Source organism: Rhinolophus sinicus, chromosome 15, assembly GCF_057876585.1.
Source record: "Rhinolophus sinicus isolate RSI-liver-muscle chromosome 15, RSI-T2T, whole genome shotgun sequence".
NCBI lineage: Eukaryota > Metazoa > Chordata > Mammalia > Chiroptera > Rhinolophidae > Rhinolophus > Rhinolophus sinicus.
This window is the reverse complement of record NC_142515.1, coordinates 122,998,324-123,015,978: the sequence shown is the minus strand read 5'-3', so window position 1 is coordinate 123,015,978 and position 17,655 is coordinate 122,998,324. Positions and strand designations below refer to the sequence as shown.

The following is a 17,655-nucleotide window of genomic DNA, read 5'->3' as shown; positions in this document are numbered from 1 at the left end:
CTGCACCTGGCTCCATGTGTGAAATTCTTCGGCTTGACCACTGCTCTGTGGCACTTTCTTTCTATAGCCTTGTCAAGGTGCTTTCCGTTTTTTTCAGTGCACTATTGATGTATTGGTTAGATATGGCAGAAGTCCAAGGAGATGTGGTAAATGTATGCATAAATCATCATAAGTGGAAAACCTGATTAATCACAGCTTAAATAGCCAAAAACGCCAAAATAGACTTAAAAAATGTAAATTGTCAATTTTGTTTATTATATAATTAGATTAAAAGATAGGCTTTTCTAATTTAGAATACTGATACACATTTTTAGTTGTATATTCTTAACATTTTAATATTATTGGGGTTACATCTAAGGAGATCTATCAAGTTGTAAGAAGTTGTTTTGTTTTTTTACATTTCTTAAGTACTGCCAATGCACAGAATACTAGATTTAATTTTGAATATGTTGTTAATAATTGTTCCTTCCTAAAAATGCATATGTTTAAGAGAAAAACCCTAATAAATGATTCTGTTAATGTTACTTCTTATAGTTTAACTGAAAATTGTCAAATTGCTCTTCTTGTTAATTTTTCTTTCAGTTATAAGGGAACTTAGTTTCTAAATGTGTTTATTTCTTAACTGATTATTCTGATATCAATACATGATACATGGTCAAACTTTGACTATACATTAAAAAATAAAGTGATTTGAATTCTCAGTATATTCAAAATGACAGATAAATTATATGCGTGAAATATAATAAGCCATTGAGCAACTACTACAAACAACAAGAGAATTCTTGACTTATAAATATAAATTTCCCTTCCCAACTCAAACAAGAATTTAGACACTGGCAAATTAGCTTTTGGCTTTATAAATAAAGTGAATTTACACCATTATTTGCCAAAGCTTAATCAAGTTACTGGTAAAAATCTGAGCTACAACTTGATGATGCGGAGAGATTTATAATTGGAAACATATATATATGTATATATATATATATATATATATATATATATATATAAAACATATTAATGGAAAATGGAGAAAAACTATAAACATTTTGAAAGTATCGATGAGGAGAAAATTTTGATATATATGTTTTGAATTTTCATGATTGAATTATGTTGATAAATATCTGCCTCCAAACCATATTCTCCTAATAATTATAGCAATTTTTGTGGTTATAATTAATAACTCAGGTTTCTATTTTTAAGTTGTTAGAGGATGAAATTTTCTCAAAAAATTAAGTGTTGATTTTCTTTAAAATTAATTTATCCTGTCTTAAAAATATAAATTTTTATGCACGAGAAAGAAATGTACAAATGATTTTGTATTATTACATTCATCAGAAAACAGCACAAATTGAATACAAATACAATATTTTTGAAATCACAATTTGTTCTCAGTGGTAATTTTACTGCCTCTGACTATAGGGATAAGTTACTTGCCAGTTAAAAAAGATGCATTTTAAAATTTGTCTAAATATATCTATGCTTAACAGGCAGTCTATCACTTCAGCTGTCATGCCTGGTAGTACAGATTATTTCTGAAAAGTGGAGAAAATAAATAAGTAGGAGAAGAAATTGCAAGTAAAATATATATGCTGAGATATTTCTTAGAAACTACCATAATAACTTCAACACTGAGGTTTGGCCTGTATTTTTCTGGTATACAAATCCCACAGGTTCTACAGGAAAAACATTTAATTGAGGGAAAAAAGTTAAATTTATTTTCTCTTGGGGCTTCAATTTGAGCCATTAAAAAAATTTCAAGGGCAATGTGAAAGATGAGCATTTTAATATGTCACATGGACTGTAATACCTGTTATTTCTGTGCATCATTTATCACAGCAAAACTTGAATATACCTCTGCTTGTTTGGCCATTAAAATAATATATTTAATGGGGCTAATGATAAATAAAAAGAGACAAAACAATGTTAGTCTTTCAATAGCTCCCTAAGGTGAGGACCAGTAATGGGAAAAATGTATTTGGATCTCAAACTATATATCTAAAAAACAAATGAAAAAGCTCAATTTTCAATGAATGTTTCCATTACTTATTTGAAATTTATTGATGCACTATTTATGTTATTTAAAAAATGTTTCTATGATAGTACCTTCATAAGAAATATGTACACTTGCTTTACCAGTAAAACTGGTAAAACACATTCATGCATAATCTGTGTCACCTTATCTTTCATTCTAGTTATATAAAGCTGTGTGTTATTATGGGAATTCCACTTTAAAAGGATTAGTTCATAAATTTACTAAGAACATTACTTACACATTTTTCCCTTCTGTCAAATAACATTGTTCTTCCAACAAAAAGCTTTATCATATCCCTCCACATTTTTTGTTATGCACATGATATATTTTTTGTATAGGTTCTTGACTCATGAGAACTTTATTACATCACCTAGAGCTTCTAATAATTAAGAGAGGCAGAAAACCATACACTTCAAGAGGAGAAAATGGACACAAGTATAAACTACCCATAAAAACAAGTTCTACTGAAAGTAACTTCGAACATAATTAAATATCTGAATAATAATGTTGAGAGAATAGTTTATGGATTTTTTCTATGTGAGATTATCATATTTATAATTATAGGAGTACTTGGGTATAGGTCCTCGAAAAGATGGAAAGATCATTAATAGCCTCGTGTGATATATTTAAAATGCTATTTCTCAGTCATGTGAGGAAAAAATTGTGTTAACTCCAAATTTTGCATTAGGTACTCATCTTTATCAAGATCCAAAAATACAATTCTATCTTAATATTTGAATGAATTCCATCCACTTCAAATTTAATATAACTTGAACTTATTTTTAAAATAAGTAATTGCTCATAATAATTTTACTCTTAACGGTAGTTCGAGCTATCCAAAAAGCCTCTCTCCCCCCACCCCCCCACACACACTGCAAATAGGGAGCATTTATAGTGTTGTGTTTCAAAATACCAAACTCTCTGGTTTTCTCAATAGTTTCTACCTACCTGATGTGTCAATGTGTGTCAGGGACTTTCTTTCTCTTCTCTTTTTCTTTCTACGTATCTCCTTGAGGAAATAGGATAAAGAACTGAACTTCTCTGGTGTCTAGGGAAACACTGACATATTTTACTTGTGGTTCTTAGTCTGGTTCCTTATCCTGGCTTCAGCTCACGTTTCCTTTCCTCAACAGTTCACTGATCAGTAATTTATTTCCAAGCTTATGCATGACAACTATCAATGGAATGTTATAATCGAAGTCAGACTTGGCATTATACATAGTTTAATTTAAAATTTAAAAAGTCATTATAAAGTGAGATTAATATATGACAAGAAGTTTGGTTTTTTTTTAAACATAATATACTTAATTTTAACTGTCCTTATTCTAAAATACTTGTGGATAATCTAGAGGGTTAGTAATTTTGAAAAATAATTTTTATTTTATACACACAGATGTTAGCATACAAAACAAATAAATCAGTATGTAACAGAATACCATTAGGAATTTAAAAACTGAAACTTGCTCAAGAGCTCAAATCGCTCATGATATTTATAGAACAATCAAGTGTGTTCATTAAATAAATAATACTCTGTCAGTTAAACAAACAAACAAAAAAATCCCTAGTTTTTCCAGGCTAGGCAAGCATTTGAGTTTCTCATGTACAGACCATTAGTACTTTGGTTATTTCAAGTTGCCATTTTAAAATATATTCAATAAACATGTTACTCTACTTAGAAAACATTAGAATACATTTTTGGTTTATGTACTTGTTTTTCTGCATTAGTGCTAATTATCAAAATGAATATTAAATTGTATTCTATAGTGCTCAAATGTGTTATGCTTTGCTTAAGGAACTCAATGAGCTTTCTAGAGCCACAATCAAATAACATGGAATAGTCTTGTCAATCTATGGGAGACAATGAAACTTGAAGTTGCCATTTGAAACCTTGCTGTAGCAAGTCCTCACTTAACGCCCTCAATAAGCTCTGTAGCTTTAAGTGAAACGACTTATAATAAACCAATTTTACAGAGGCCAATTGACATAAACAAGAGTTAGGTTCTTTCCACATCTCATCAACGTTATAACAGAATGATGAAACAACGAGGAACTGCTGTATTTGAGAATTAGTGAGCAAACAGTTCTGTTTTGATTAGGACCTGTGTTTTCCAATATAGAACAAGTAATAAGGTATTTGTCAATAGTATCTGCAGTTGACTTACATTGCACTTGGTTACCTTGGTTTCACTAATTACTGTCATTTGTTCTGGGTTTGTCTAAGGTGGTAAATAAGCAGTTTGTAGTAATAGGGACCACCAGAGTGTCATTGAGAAATACCTTTTGAGAAGTCATTTCTTAGGAAGCTTGGCCGCTCACAAAACCTTATCTCATTCTTGTTATTTACTGGTTTATCAATATGTATGCCAGTTTTCTGTTGAATTTCACTTTTTGTTTCATGGTCAGGTTTCATAATCTAAGTATCAACTTTAGTGCTTCACATATATCTTTCAATTTTGTCTCTAGGAAAAAAAATATCAGATGATGTATCATCATTAGAGATGATGGATTATGAAAACTTTGCACTTGTTTTTTTTTCTGTTATAAACTTCACCAGAGATTTTTAAAATTATTCATTCTTTTCCTACTCACCACTTCCTAGTTATTTGAATAATTTAGTAATTTAGAGCCAATGTATTTTTCCCCCCATACCCTGAGTAGTTTAGAAACCACTATTTCAGCGGCTTCTTTGCCAAAAAAGTCTTACCCTTCACAAAACTAATACAGAGATTTTTCATTCCTGTCAGGTTAAGACAGGTCTAATTGTGAAGACACCTTCACCCATCACTCTGTATGCTGCCTGTAATGGCTCACTTCTAAGCAGCCGGTCATGTTGGTGAAGCCCACATCTGTAGTGTCTCTTTTTCCTACTGACAGGTATGGACCTCTTCTCCAACTGCACTGAGGAATGTAAAGCACTGGGCCACTCAGATCGGTGCTGGATGCCTTCTTTTGTCCCTTCTGATGGACGCCAGGCTGCTGATTATCGCAGCAATCTGCATGTTCCTGGCATGGACTCTGTTCCAGACACCGAGGTGTTTGAAACTCCAGAAGCGCAGCCCGCGGCAGAGCGGTCCTTCTCTACCTTTGGCAAAGAGAAGGCCCTTCAGAGCACTCTGGAGAGAAAAGAGCTGGATGGACTGCTGTCTAATACACGCGCGCCTTACAAACCACCATATTTGAGTAAGTATCACAGAAAAGGCTGTATCCACGTGTTTCCTTTAAGAGGATAAAGTGTAATATGCCATTCTTCTTAGTAAAAATAGAGTTTAGGTTGTTTTCAGAAACAACGATAAAAGTGACTCTTGGCGGCAGGCAGCGCTTTACTATAGAAAAATAAACAATACTTCACAGAAAGACAGGTTTCTGGGATAGGATATGGTTGTTGACAACAATCAAACCCAGTTTGGATGTTGAAAGCATTTTTCAAATGCTCTTCATAATTCCTTTGAAGACTGCTCTCTTGCTTACTTGATTTCCATGTTTCGAAGGGCTTAACTAAGGTGGAAAAACATCTCTCAACCCTTGAGAGATTTCACTTTCTTATCAATGCCAGCATCATCGCCTAATCATCTTTTTACCATAGTGACATCAAACACGTGAGACTAAATTCAGAAATCAATGCGGCCATCACTTTGATCATTCAATATGATTTAGTAATATTTTGGTATGGATTCAAGTTTGATCAAAACCAGAGGAACTATGTGATGGAAGCATACCAATACAGCAATAGTCTTCATTTATTTAAAATAATAGATTCTTCTAATATCGAGATATTGATAATTGCACTCAGGCCTTTCAATTTTGGGACCACATTCTTTAAGTGGAATATTTAATACAACCACTGTGAAAAATAAAAAATGGTTTGGGATTCTGTAGTATATTTCCTTTGAGGATCTTGGTAATGAAATTCTGTCATTCATTCTCTGCCTCATAGGAATCTTTTCCTTTTAGATAGTGGATAAATACTAATGACAATTCAATATTTTGATCAAACCATACAAACTAATATTTGATAAGGTAGAACTCATAACAACTCAATAAAAAAAAGCTTTTTATAATTTCTAGCAAATACATCATACATGATGTTTTCTTATCTTCTAGTTAAAAAAGAGTTGTGAAACCATAAGCTAGAAACAAAGATGAGATAGGTTGCAGATGTATCATTTATTTTATGATTTATGAAATGGGAAGGAAAAATAATTAAAAAAAAACTTAAAGAAAAGAAAAAGTAGAAGAACATATATTTTAGGCCTTATCAATGTAAATGTGAAAGACATGGACTTAATTCACTGAGGACATGGCTACTGCTCTGGATATTGATAATAAGAATAGCCAAGTGTCATATGATTAAAGAGAGGATCTGCCATTAGATGAATACATTGTGATGGCAAAAGTGATCAAATTTTGTTTTATGAATTATTATGTTCAGTTTTTCAAATTATTTAGAAATGCCATTACCCTAACATGACAGTATTTTAACATTTCAGGACCAAATAATTATGCCTTCTTATGAATTATTGTTATTTGTTTTCCTTTATTTTTTAAAGTTGTAAAATACAAGGAGAGCACAAATACTTAAGGAAAGTATTGAAATTATTGAAATGTCTCACATAATAACGAAGATGTAATTTGTATGCTAAATTCCTGAAGTTTAACTCACACATCTACATATACTAGTGACTTAAAGTAAACTAAAATCAAATTTTAATGAATGAGAACTATTATGCAGTATTAGCCACGCAAATTGAATTCTGGATTTAAATTTTTATTTATTATCGAAAACCAAGCTTTTCCAGGTTCAAAACAGCATATTCTCACTTTAAAGTAAGAATGCATATTATAGAGATACATTATAAATGATTCCAACTCAAAAAGTCAAAGATCGTGTGATTCAGAGTAATTCAAGTTTCCATGTCTAAATAAATACAAATATTTACTATTAGTATATGTCAACTGGTAATCTACATCAAATATAATGAAAAAATCAATTCACCCTCTTTTATTCTTAAGGAATGGTAATCTTGGTGACATTTCACTTACGTATAGAACTGAAATTTTAAACATTTTCAAATGTCATTTTTCTATTGACTAGCTTCCCTTTTTAATTTTAAGAGCCAGATAAATAATTTTATTAATAAAATATGAATGCTGCATATATTTTAATGAGCATTTCTCTAATTCTCAAGAACCTAGTGTTTTCATTTAGAAACCTGATTTCAACTATCATGCAATACACTAGCAGTGATGTATGTTGCTAGAAATAAAAGAATGCATGTATTATTTTATCAAGAAAATTGGGTTTGTTTGTATTTTATCCAGATAGATATTAGTATAAATTAGTTTTCAATAACAATTTATTTTCTCTGTCTTAGCCAGATCACACTGCTTAAAATTTAAGGTTTAGGATAAAGTCTGACCTGGATGAAAAATAAGCAGAACAATAGTTATTTTGTTTTTATTTATACTTGCCTTAGTTCTTCATATAATTTTAATCATGTCTGATTTTTTTTTAAAAACTTCTAGTCTTTAGTGTCATCTTAGACTCACACAATTATCACTAAAACTACATCATGGCCCTGATTTAATAGGCATAGTCAAGTTTATAGTTAATCTGTTAGTATAAACTATAAACTAAAACTATTCCTAACCATTTTGCCCCCCAAATTCACATGGTGATAGTTGTTAATACTTGTATCATTTATCATCAGGAATGTAAATATTCTCATCTTCTAAATTGAAAAGCACATCCCTTATATAATTAAAGAAGCTAAAAATTGATACTAATTACTTGCTTTTAATCAGAATGCTTAAATAATTATTGAGGTAGGTGTTTTTCTTTTGCTAAACATCCATTTAGCATTATAACGAACATCCTGATGTTCAGAAGAGTAGCTTATATTTAGTTATTTTTGTAAAGCTCTAAAAAGCCTAAGGAGGCTACCACTGTCATTTATAATATGACAGGAAAATAGTGATATGCTTAATAATACAAATGAGATCATTTTCTATACCCAAGAACTTTTCCATTTCTATATCTCTGATTGCTAAAGTTGAAATTGAAAATTGCAAGAAACCAACTTTTACACAAAGTACGTGTATGCACATATTTAAAAATGTACCTTGTTTTTTTTAAAAAAATGCCTAAATTGAGTCATATTTCCTTTTTTTTAAAGAAAAAAAATCCATAGAGTACACATGATACATTTAATGAAATGGAACTTATTTTTGTAATCAGGAGTAATTTTGAAGAACATCTATTAATACTTTCCTTGTTAGTCATGAGCACTTTGTGAGCGTGCTTTCTCTTATTTTTCTTATGATGTTGTCGTTTGCTAGTACTCTGATAAGGACCAGAAGGACACACTGAAATATTGAGAAAATAAATTTAAACATGTAGAATATAGTCCTATATTCTAAACAGTGTTTAGATTTATGTTAAAATGTTAATGACTTAAAATCACCTTTAATTTTTGTTAGATTAATAAAAATACTAAAATATTACTTTAACTTACAGTAAAATGTAATCACTGTTTTCAACACTTGCTGAAATGAAACAAAAAAAATAATCTCTGGAGTTTAAAAATAAGGTCACATTTTTATCATGATGAATGGGAGAATTTTTTAGAATCATTGACATCTTATTTAAAATAATTTAGTCTTTCAAATGGTCTTTCTAGATGGTCTCGGCAAATAAGGAACAAAAATAATTAAAATTCAAGAATGTAATTGATAAAAGTTATATTATTGATATAATTTAGAAAATTCCAGTTAAAACAGTATCTTTAACATTATTTTCATAATCATTCTTGCTTATGATTTTGGCTTCACATTTTGAACATCATCTCATAAGATTTTTTTTCAGTAAATAAGCATGTCTTTCAGTTCAAACTAGACTAAACAATACAGAACTAAAGGTATGAGTATTCATTTGGAAACGTGTTGGTTTCTTGTCAATAAACATAGTTATTCCCTAAGAATTGAAGACAATCATCAGATAAATAACCAAAGAAATTTCATCCAAAATATATTTGTGAAGAAAATATTTCATTTATTTAAGCTATACGACAATAAATTATATTAAATGAAGTTAAATGAACTACACTGACAACATGCTATTTTAAATCCTAAATCCATGAAATTTTCTAGAACCATAGGACTATAGGGAATCACCTATTGAAAACTATAGGGTCCATCCTGACTTCCTATCATATAACATTTTGACTACTCAACATATACCAAAAAAATCACGCTAGCTGTTTCCTGATCTAACCTTATTTTAGCCTACTTTTGAGCATTTTTGAAAATTCAACTCTACTCATCCATGTCATAACCTAAGATAACATGTCAGAACTTCAAACATTGCATTTATTGGTGACATTTTACCTAGACTTTTATTATTGTTATTGTTATTATCATTATTATTTTATTGTTATATATAGTAAACCTGATTTTGGAGAAATTCTTAAAATTAATTTATATTAATTCTACAGAGCACTTAAAATATTTAGTTGATTGAAATTGTAGAGCAGGTTTTATTTAGTCACGTCTCTTCTAATCCCTTCTTTATCTCACTCTGCCTTCTGTCAGTTTTCATAATTTATTGAACTCAATAGTGTGGTAAGGGAATATATAGAATTCACAATCAAATGACTTTTCTTATTGATACACATTATCTTCATATTTGCATACCCCATGTAGTTGTTTCTCTGAGATTTGTATATTCTTCTAATGTCATAAACATAATGTCACTTTATTAAATATGAATGTCCGCGAATAAGTATTTTTATACGTGGCATTTTTAACATTTAACATATCTCATAGGTCCCTACATCACTAAATGAATGGACATCTTTTTTCATATTTATTTTCTTTTCTAGATTTGTTAACGTCTGTTCACTTTTTAATCAAGTTGTGCTACTTTTTTATTACCTGATTCTGAAGGTTTTATTCTCTCACTCTTCTTTATAAGAACGTATCTAGATTTGTAAACTTAATTAATTTTCTCATTTTATTTTTTTTTTACTTTATCTCTTTGTGACAAATCTCTGGTCTTTGAATCACATCAGTCTTTCTATTTTTCCATTAAATTTACTTTCTGAGGAATTAATAATTAATCTCTTATAATCAAAATAGTTTACTCTCCTCAATTTCGTGAGCAGGAATCACATGATAACTCAAGATCAGGAAAAAAAATTCCTAATCCCAGTTTATATTCTTTATAGATCTATTGTCGAATTTAATGTCCACTGAATTTTATGATATTTTACTTCTTTGAAAAAGATAATCTACGTATAATTCATATAATCACTCCAGTTAATAGATGCAGAAGCTGATTGGAAGCTCCCTATAATGCTAGATAAATTAGATATAATAAAGTAATCTCATTTATTATTCTTTAGTTGTTGGATAATGGTTTACCTCAACTAATATGATTTAAAGTGAAAGCTATAAAAATCCTGCTGAGGTGAAGATATGAAACAGAGCAGCTCACACTTCTTGTGATCTCTGTAGGCAATTTGTTTTTTACTTAAACATAAGTGCTTCTCTGTGACATCACATGCCACTTAAAATTTGTGCCTTTGGGTGCTTTCGAACTAGTAGTATCCCATACTCTCTTGGCATTTAGATTCATTACCCAGCTATGCATATTATAAATGTTAAATAATTATATTTTGAAAACTGAATGGATCCATGAGCATTTTTAAAATACTCAAATTTTCTTTAAGATGGTCATCATACTTTCATTTGCACATACACCTGCACACACAGTTTTTGATATATCTAGGCGAACTTTATTTTTTTCATTCCAGTTAACATGTTTTACATTAGGTGTATTTCTCTCTAGCTAATACCTACAAGTGTTTATGAGGGGGAGTAGCTTTTGAACTCATTCAAAATAGTAAAACATACCTAACCAAGGTGTTTTGTAAAGTATGATGAAGTTTTTGAATACTTTGAGATTTTTAAGCTTCTTTTGATTTATTCTAAGAATTGATTTCATATTCTAAGGAAGAGTTAAATTTGTTTTGTATTTCTTCATGCTCTTAGAATTCTAACTACTCCCTTTTCTTACCCAGTCTGTGAGACAATCTTTCTTTTATTTACTAGGAGCTTTCATTCATTAGTCCCCCCCCCTTTTTTTTTGCGTTTTTTTAGCTAAGAGGTATATACTTTCCTCCAGTTTCATCACTTTTTTTTCTTATTTATTCATTGCATGTTATTAATTACATTTTCAGTTTACAGATATGTGGTTAAATAAAATATTGTACGTTGTTAAGGGCACATAGAGAAGACTTAATTGATAAAAGTAATTTATATCTTTAATCAATAGTTTACATTCCTTAGTATGTGAGGCTTCATCTATTACTTAAAGCAGTTAATTTCATGCATAGTTTGCATTCTATAAAGTTAACCTATTAATATTATTTACATGTCTCATTTTATATTACAGATCATTTTCATCCTTTTTCTTATTTTGTACATTGGAAGTAAATACATATAAGCATTTTTTCCATCATGTGAGCTAACAAAGGAAGATCATCAATTAAAATATAAGTAGAATTATTCAATGAAGGGAATATCCACTTGGAAATTTTTTCCTGCCTCATCATATTGAAGATTTATGGGTCTAAATTTAAGTGCATTCAGTTATAAAGATATTGTAGATAGTCTGGAATATAAAAATGTAAGTGCTCATAAATATCATGAAATATTATTTAATACTCAATGTACCAGGCCTTTTTTCGGTGAGTCTGTGTCTCCTGAAATTCTTTTAATAGGAATTTGATAGTGTCAGGAAGACAATGTAGCTCAGAAATTCTTTCGGACCATGAGGTCCAAGATTGAATAATACTGCTGAATCAAGACGAAACTCAGCATAATATGAGTCAATTTAATGTTTCCCAAAGTGTAATAAAAACGTGGGCAGTTTTTTTATGGAGATCCAATAAGAGCTCCTACTTACTGCATTAGTGATCCCTAATCATCTACACCAGTTTAGGCAGGGAGAATATTGGAGATTTGAAAAAATAGAACCCCAAAGTATAATTACATATAAAAGGACATGGATTTAAAAAAAATGTAAGCTAGAAATTTTGAAGATGAAAATCAGGGTTTATTCTGATTCTATAATTAATACATCATATGACATTATGCTTAGGTACATAACTATATGATTTCTCCTAGAGATACATTTCTCTTAATTCTAAGAATCGAAAAAAATCATATGTGAACTTCATTTCAATACATTTCTATAATCAGTAGAATAAATTTATCTGAATTATCAATGATAGCTTTTAAGTCATTGAGTTCAAGAAGTGAATATAAATAATTATTTTCTGTGTTCTATTTTCATGATTCTGTTGTATGGATACATTTGTACATATATGCATCCTGTATAGAATTATTATATTTTAAATTTAATTTACATTTTTATTATATCTATTAATTACTAGAGAAAGAACAGTGATGATATTTAACATAAGAGTAACTTTATTAAACTAATAGCTACTTCATTATCAGAAGCTAGTAACATGACAAAGTGGTGCTTGTTGAGAAGCAGATACGTAATTCAATCAATTTTAGTATTTTTCTTTATTTTTTTAAGATACTGGCTGCACTGTTTGAGGACCAGTTCACAATACATAGGTAGTGAAATTAACCCTGACATTATAGAGGAAATAGATGTCTGGATCCAGGTAAATAGATCTTGGTTCTTGACTTATCTCAATCATTTTGATGAGAACAATGGCAATAGAAAATGATATATAGACTACACAGAGGTCTACTAAATTATATTTTTAAACATGTATTATGAGGAAGACATAATTTTTACTATTTATAAAAATATTTTTATCACTATGGCTTTTATTTTTCTTTTATTGTTGGCATTAGCCAGAATGTTACACTACATCCCAATATTATAGGTGATATTGTTGGGTATTTAATTGTATATTTTACACATACTTCTGTACTAGAAATTTAACATTAGTCTGTCAGCAAGGGTTTTAAGGCTAATGTATAAATCAATAAATATGTATCAGCTGAAAATTAGATAATTACAGCATTATTCCCTAAAAAAGCATATTTGTAAATGCTTTTTGTCAAAATTTTCAACTACATGTCTCAGAAAAGGAAAAAAGACCTGAAGATAGAAGCAATACATAAACAAAATCAATTAGCTAAATCTATTTCCTGGATTAAACTTTGAATCTCCCTTGTTAAAGAATTAGCCTGGGTAGGAGGGTTCTCATATCTAACTGAACATATCATTGGGTTCTGTCTCAAAGTGTAGCATATAATAGAAATACATTATTGAGTTGACAATGCAGCAGGAGACAAATTATATATAATAAGTTGTTTTGACAATGTACACCTGATGGTGTATGTAAGATAAAATATTTCACATGTAGGATTAATCGAAGTGGTGGCAGGAATAGATATGAAGTTAATGTTGACAGTTGGTATCATTTTATTCTTAGACAATGTATAGGAAACCTAGAGTCTCACCTGTAAAATTAGTATAATATTCTTGTACATTTTTTTTCACCATTAATAAACTTGATGCCAGAACTAATCCCCTTGTTAGTCATGAATAGTGTGGTTTTAAGGTTTATTTGCTGTAGAATTACTCATCAGATGATTACACTGTGGTCATCAAATCTAGATGTTTTGGTAAATAGATCTTGGTTCTTGACTTATCTCAATCTTTTTGACGAGAACAATGGCAATAGAAAATGATATGTAGACTACACAGAGTTCTACTAAATCATATTTTTAAACATTTTAAAAATAATGGATAATTTCAAGTATACACAAAAAGTAGAGTGTACTAAACGCTCCATTTTCTCTAGCTTAAACAGTGATCAATTCTTGGTCAAATTTGTTTCATCCAAACGCTAACACAGCTTTCCCTTCACTGAGATTTTAAAGTAAATCCAGAGATCTTAATATTTCAGCATACGTTTCTTAGAGATAGAGTTTATTTTTAGCATAACCACAATAACAATACCCTCCTAATTTTTTTCTATCACTGTTAGTTGTTATTCACATTTCCATAATTTTTTCATAATTATTATTTATCATAAGTTAATTTGTTTATTTTAATTTGATGATCAAAGTAAGGTTCCTAGATAACAACTCATTTTTACTTTTAAATTTTTTAAAAAGTATAATATGCATGTAGAAAGTACAAAAATCATAAATGCATAACTCAATACATTTTCACAAAATGAGAACATCTGAATAATCAGTGACCAAAACATAAGTAGATACTGGGTCCAGTAGCCAAAACATTACTAGTATGTCTTTAAATCCAATATTCTGTTTCTTTCCAGTTACTACCACCAAAAGGGTTACCACTCTCCTGGCCCCTAACCAAAATTAATTTTTCTGGGTTTAAAATTTATATAATCTGAACAAATGAAGTAGTGTATTTGAGTTTCACTACAATTTATTAGCCAATTATTATCTCTCATAATATAGGGAAGACAATCAGCAGAGCCCATATATAGAGGCATATATGCTAAAAATGACAATTTAGTGAGACTGTCTTCTCCTTGGATACGATTTCTCTATCTCTAGAGTTCTCCTTTTATCTAGTCTTTTAGAAATGCTTCATACTTTATATCTTTCTTATTGTTTGAAACATGCTCTTCTGATACTTACTGTTGTTTTCTAGAAACAAATATTTCAATATGTTAGCTTGAATTCCAAATTATATCATAAGGATAGAAAATGCAAATGTTTGTATTTCTCATTTCTTTGAGCCTAGGTTAGAGGATTGTGGCAAATTGGAGACTATGATGCTTAAAACAGACTGAATAAAATAAAGAGATTAACATTTTGGAAAATAGCTTATCTGAAAAGAGTTTAAAAGGATTGAGGGACTATGAACTGAGAAGAAAAGTGGTGAGCTGACATAACATATATTAAGTGTTTAAACAAATACTACACAGATAGTGATCAGTTAATCTGTCTTTATTGAGAGCAAAAAAGAGAAAATGGATCTATATTGCATTCTGAGAGATTTAAATTTGACATTGTAGGAAATATCCTGCCCCTGACATTGGTATTTGCTCCTGAGAGATACGGAAACACTGTAGCATTACGATCTACAGACCTATGCCTACGCCCTCTGTGAGGTGGAGGAATAGTCCTCTGATGTATTTTTCAAAAAACACTCTTCCCCAAACTGGAGCTGGTAAAGGAGTGAAGAGGATGATGTTTAATTTTACTGGAGGATGAAGGAAAGACAATTGAAAAAGCCGTGTTTTATATCTACTCCCTTCCCTTCCTACTTCTACGGGGATGACTTTTGTCTTTCTCTGGAATTTTGAAAAGAAAAAAATTTGGTGTCTTAAACCCTTTCCCTCTCTCACACATTGAAATATGGATGATAAAATGCCCCGAAACGAGAATTAAGAAATCATACTCCTAGAAGAAAACTTGGGGAAATGTGTAAAGTGCAAAAGCTGTGTGAAATTGTCATATATATATAATCATATATATTTATATACATACACACAGACATATGTATGTATATATACACACATATATAGGTGTGTATATATGTATGCAATAAATAACATATTGTGTCTATTAAATTATGGATTACAACTTAAAGGTTTAAGACTTCATATGTGTAATATTTATAAAAAGAAGACATGTCTATAGATTAAAGAAATCTTATTTTGTTTGTCAAATATTGAACCTTCTCTTTACTGTTGGCTTATTTCTCTTATAATAAGAATTTTGTACTTTTGGTATCATAATATCTTCTGCTGAATTTTAAGTAAAACCTTTGGTTTTTTTCAGTTACTGTGACATGATTCATAATTAAATAAAAATGTAGCAGCCATTATTAACGATTCAAGGTCAAGTTGTTCAGCCTTCTAAAGCTTAATATTAACACATGCTTTCTTAATTATTTTGGAAGATATAGCAAGCAGGCTATATATGATCGTTATATTTTGGCTGATATTTTAGAGAGAAAATTAAAATGTAGTATTAGCTTGGTAATGCGGAAGCATGAATTAATCACACACTTTAAAAATATAATGAAAGTGGAAAATCATTAGCTAAATATTAATGCTAAATTGAATACTAATAGTATTAGATACTATTGAGTGCCCATTTTATAGGCATGAGAAGATGAAATAAGACATAGTAAAGGCATCAGTTTCATAAATACACAACCAGTGTTACAAGGTGATATTTATTTTCATCAGTCAAGGATCATGAAATATGCCCTATGAATCTCAGGCTATCGTAAATGATTTCAGGTTTAGATATATTAATATTTTATTATTATATAAATATACTTAATTTTATATAGGCGAAGGGGTTGTTTGGTATTAGACTATGTAGAAATGCTTTTTGTTGATAGATTGGGGTGAATTCTAACTTTTTTGAATTTGAATTAAGCTAAGGATTTGGGAAATCTATATGTTCAAATTCCATTTAATTTGTATTATAGAATGGTGTAAAGATAATTATTTCTCAAACTAACAAAATGTTATCCCATTGAAATTATTGGGGAAGGTAATTTTTTTTTCTTTGTAATGCAGGCTTAATTAGAATTATTTTTAGGAAATACCTGACATTGAATAATTTAATTTCATCTCTCAAACTTATACTTAAGCCTGAGTTCTGGAAAATAATCCCTGAAATTTTAAATTGCTTGCTTTGTTGGAATTCTTCACAGAAATTACATTTTCATGATGCCTATAAAAAGTGTGCTAATATATCTAATATCGGGGATATTACCTTCCTTTTAAATTAAAACATTGAATGCAGTTTACAAAGCACATATTGTGTTGCTTTAAGGTTAATTTTAAATTTTTGTCCTTCTCAGTCACTACGGTTTTTCACATTTCAATAGCTATCTAATCTCAGAGGGATGTCAATATATATTCTATTCCTTATAGTACTATTATATTTATTGTAAAGTAGTGACATGCCAGGTTAGAACTGTAGAAAGGTTTTTAACCAGCTGCTTTTGGCAAGTCCTCCCAAGCTACTGACAAAAACAGTGTGGTCCACATTCAAGAATACTTTTTGTTGAGCACCTACTGTGTTCTAGGCACAGTGGTCTTCAGTTTTGTTTTCCCTAGAACCAAATTATATAAATCTTCTCAAGGCCTGCTATCTAGGAAAATGATTATGACTCATGAACTCATCACAAATTGAGGTGATAAAAGATCCATATCTTAATTTACAATACAAATATAATAACTGAATTGACTTAAATACTCCTGAGTGATACCCACGGGAAAAGTAGAAATACTGTGAGAACTCTGGTTGAGAATATAAAGGGCCTGGGATCAACTTCATTATTAGTGATGACACATAGCCTCATGCATTCTCATTTAATGTAAGGATATTGTACCTCCTACACAGACCAAAATTCTCAGGATAGGTCATCTGAGTGTCACCTGCTCTAGGCCATCTTAGAAACATGCAAAAGCATTTTAATTACTGGTATACTCCTGCCTCCAACCTTATGCAAGCCACCAGTCCTGTTTTGAGGGTTTTTTGTTTGTTTGTTTGTTTTGTTTGTTTGTTTGTTTTTTAATTATTCATTTGTTTTCAGTTACAGTTGACATTCAATATTATTTTATATT

General features: G+C 30.0%; 1 protein-coding gene across 3 annotated transcripts in view; it reads left to right on the top strand.

The window, feature by feature from the left end:
• PCDH10 (protocadherin 10) overlaps positions 1-17,655 on the top strand; it is a 54,261-nt gene that overhangs the window by 8,728 nt on the left and 27,878 nt on the right. For 2 of the 3 annotated variants that reach the window (XM_088792610.1, XM_019749027.3), the window contains exon 4: positions 4,907-5,212. In XM_088792610.1, the coding sequence (XP_088648736.1) occupies positions 4,907-5,212 (306 nt within the window). Of the gene's footprint in view, positions 1-4,906; positions 5,213-11,483; positions 12,107-17,655 lie in introns of those variants that run through there. The other variant, XM_088792611.1, reaches the window with a different exon arrangement.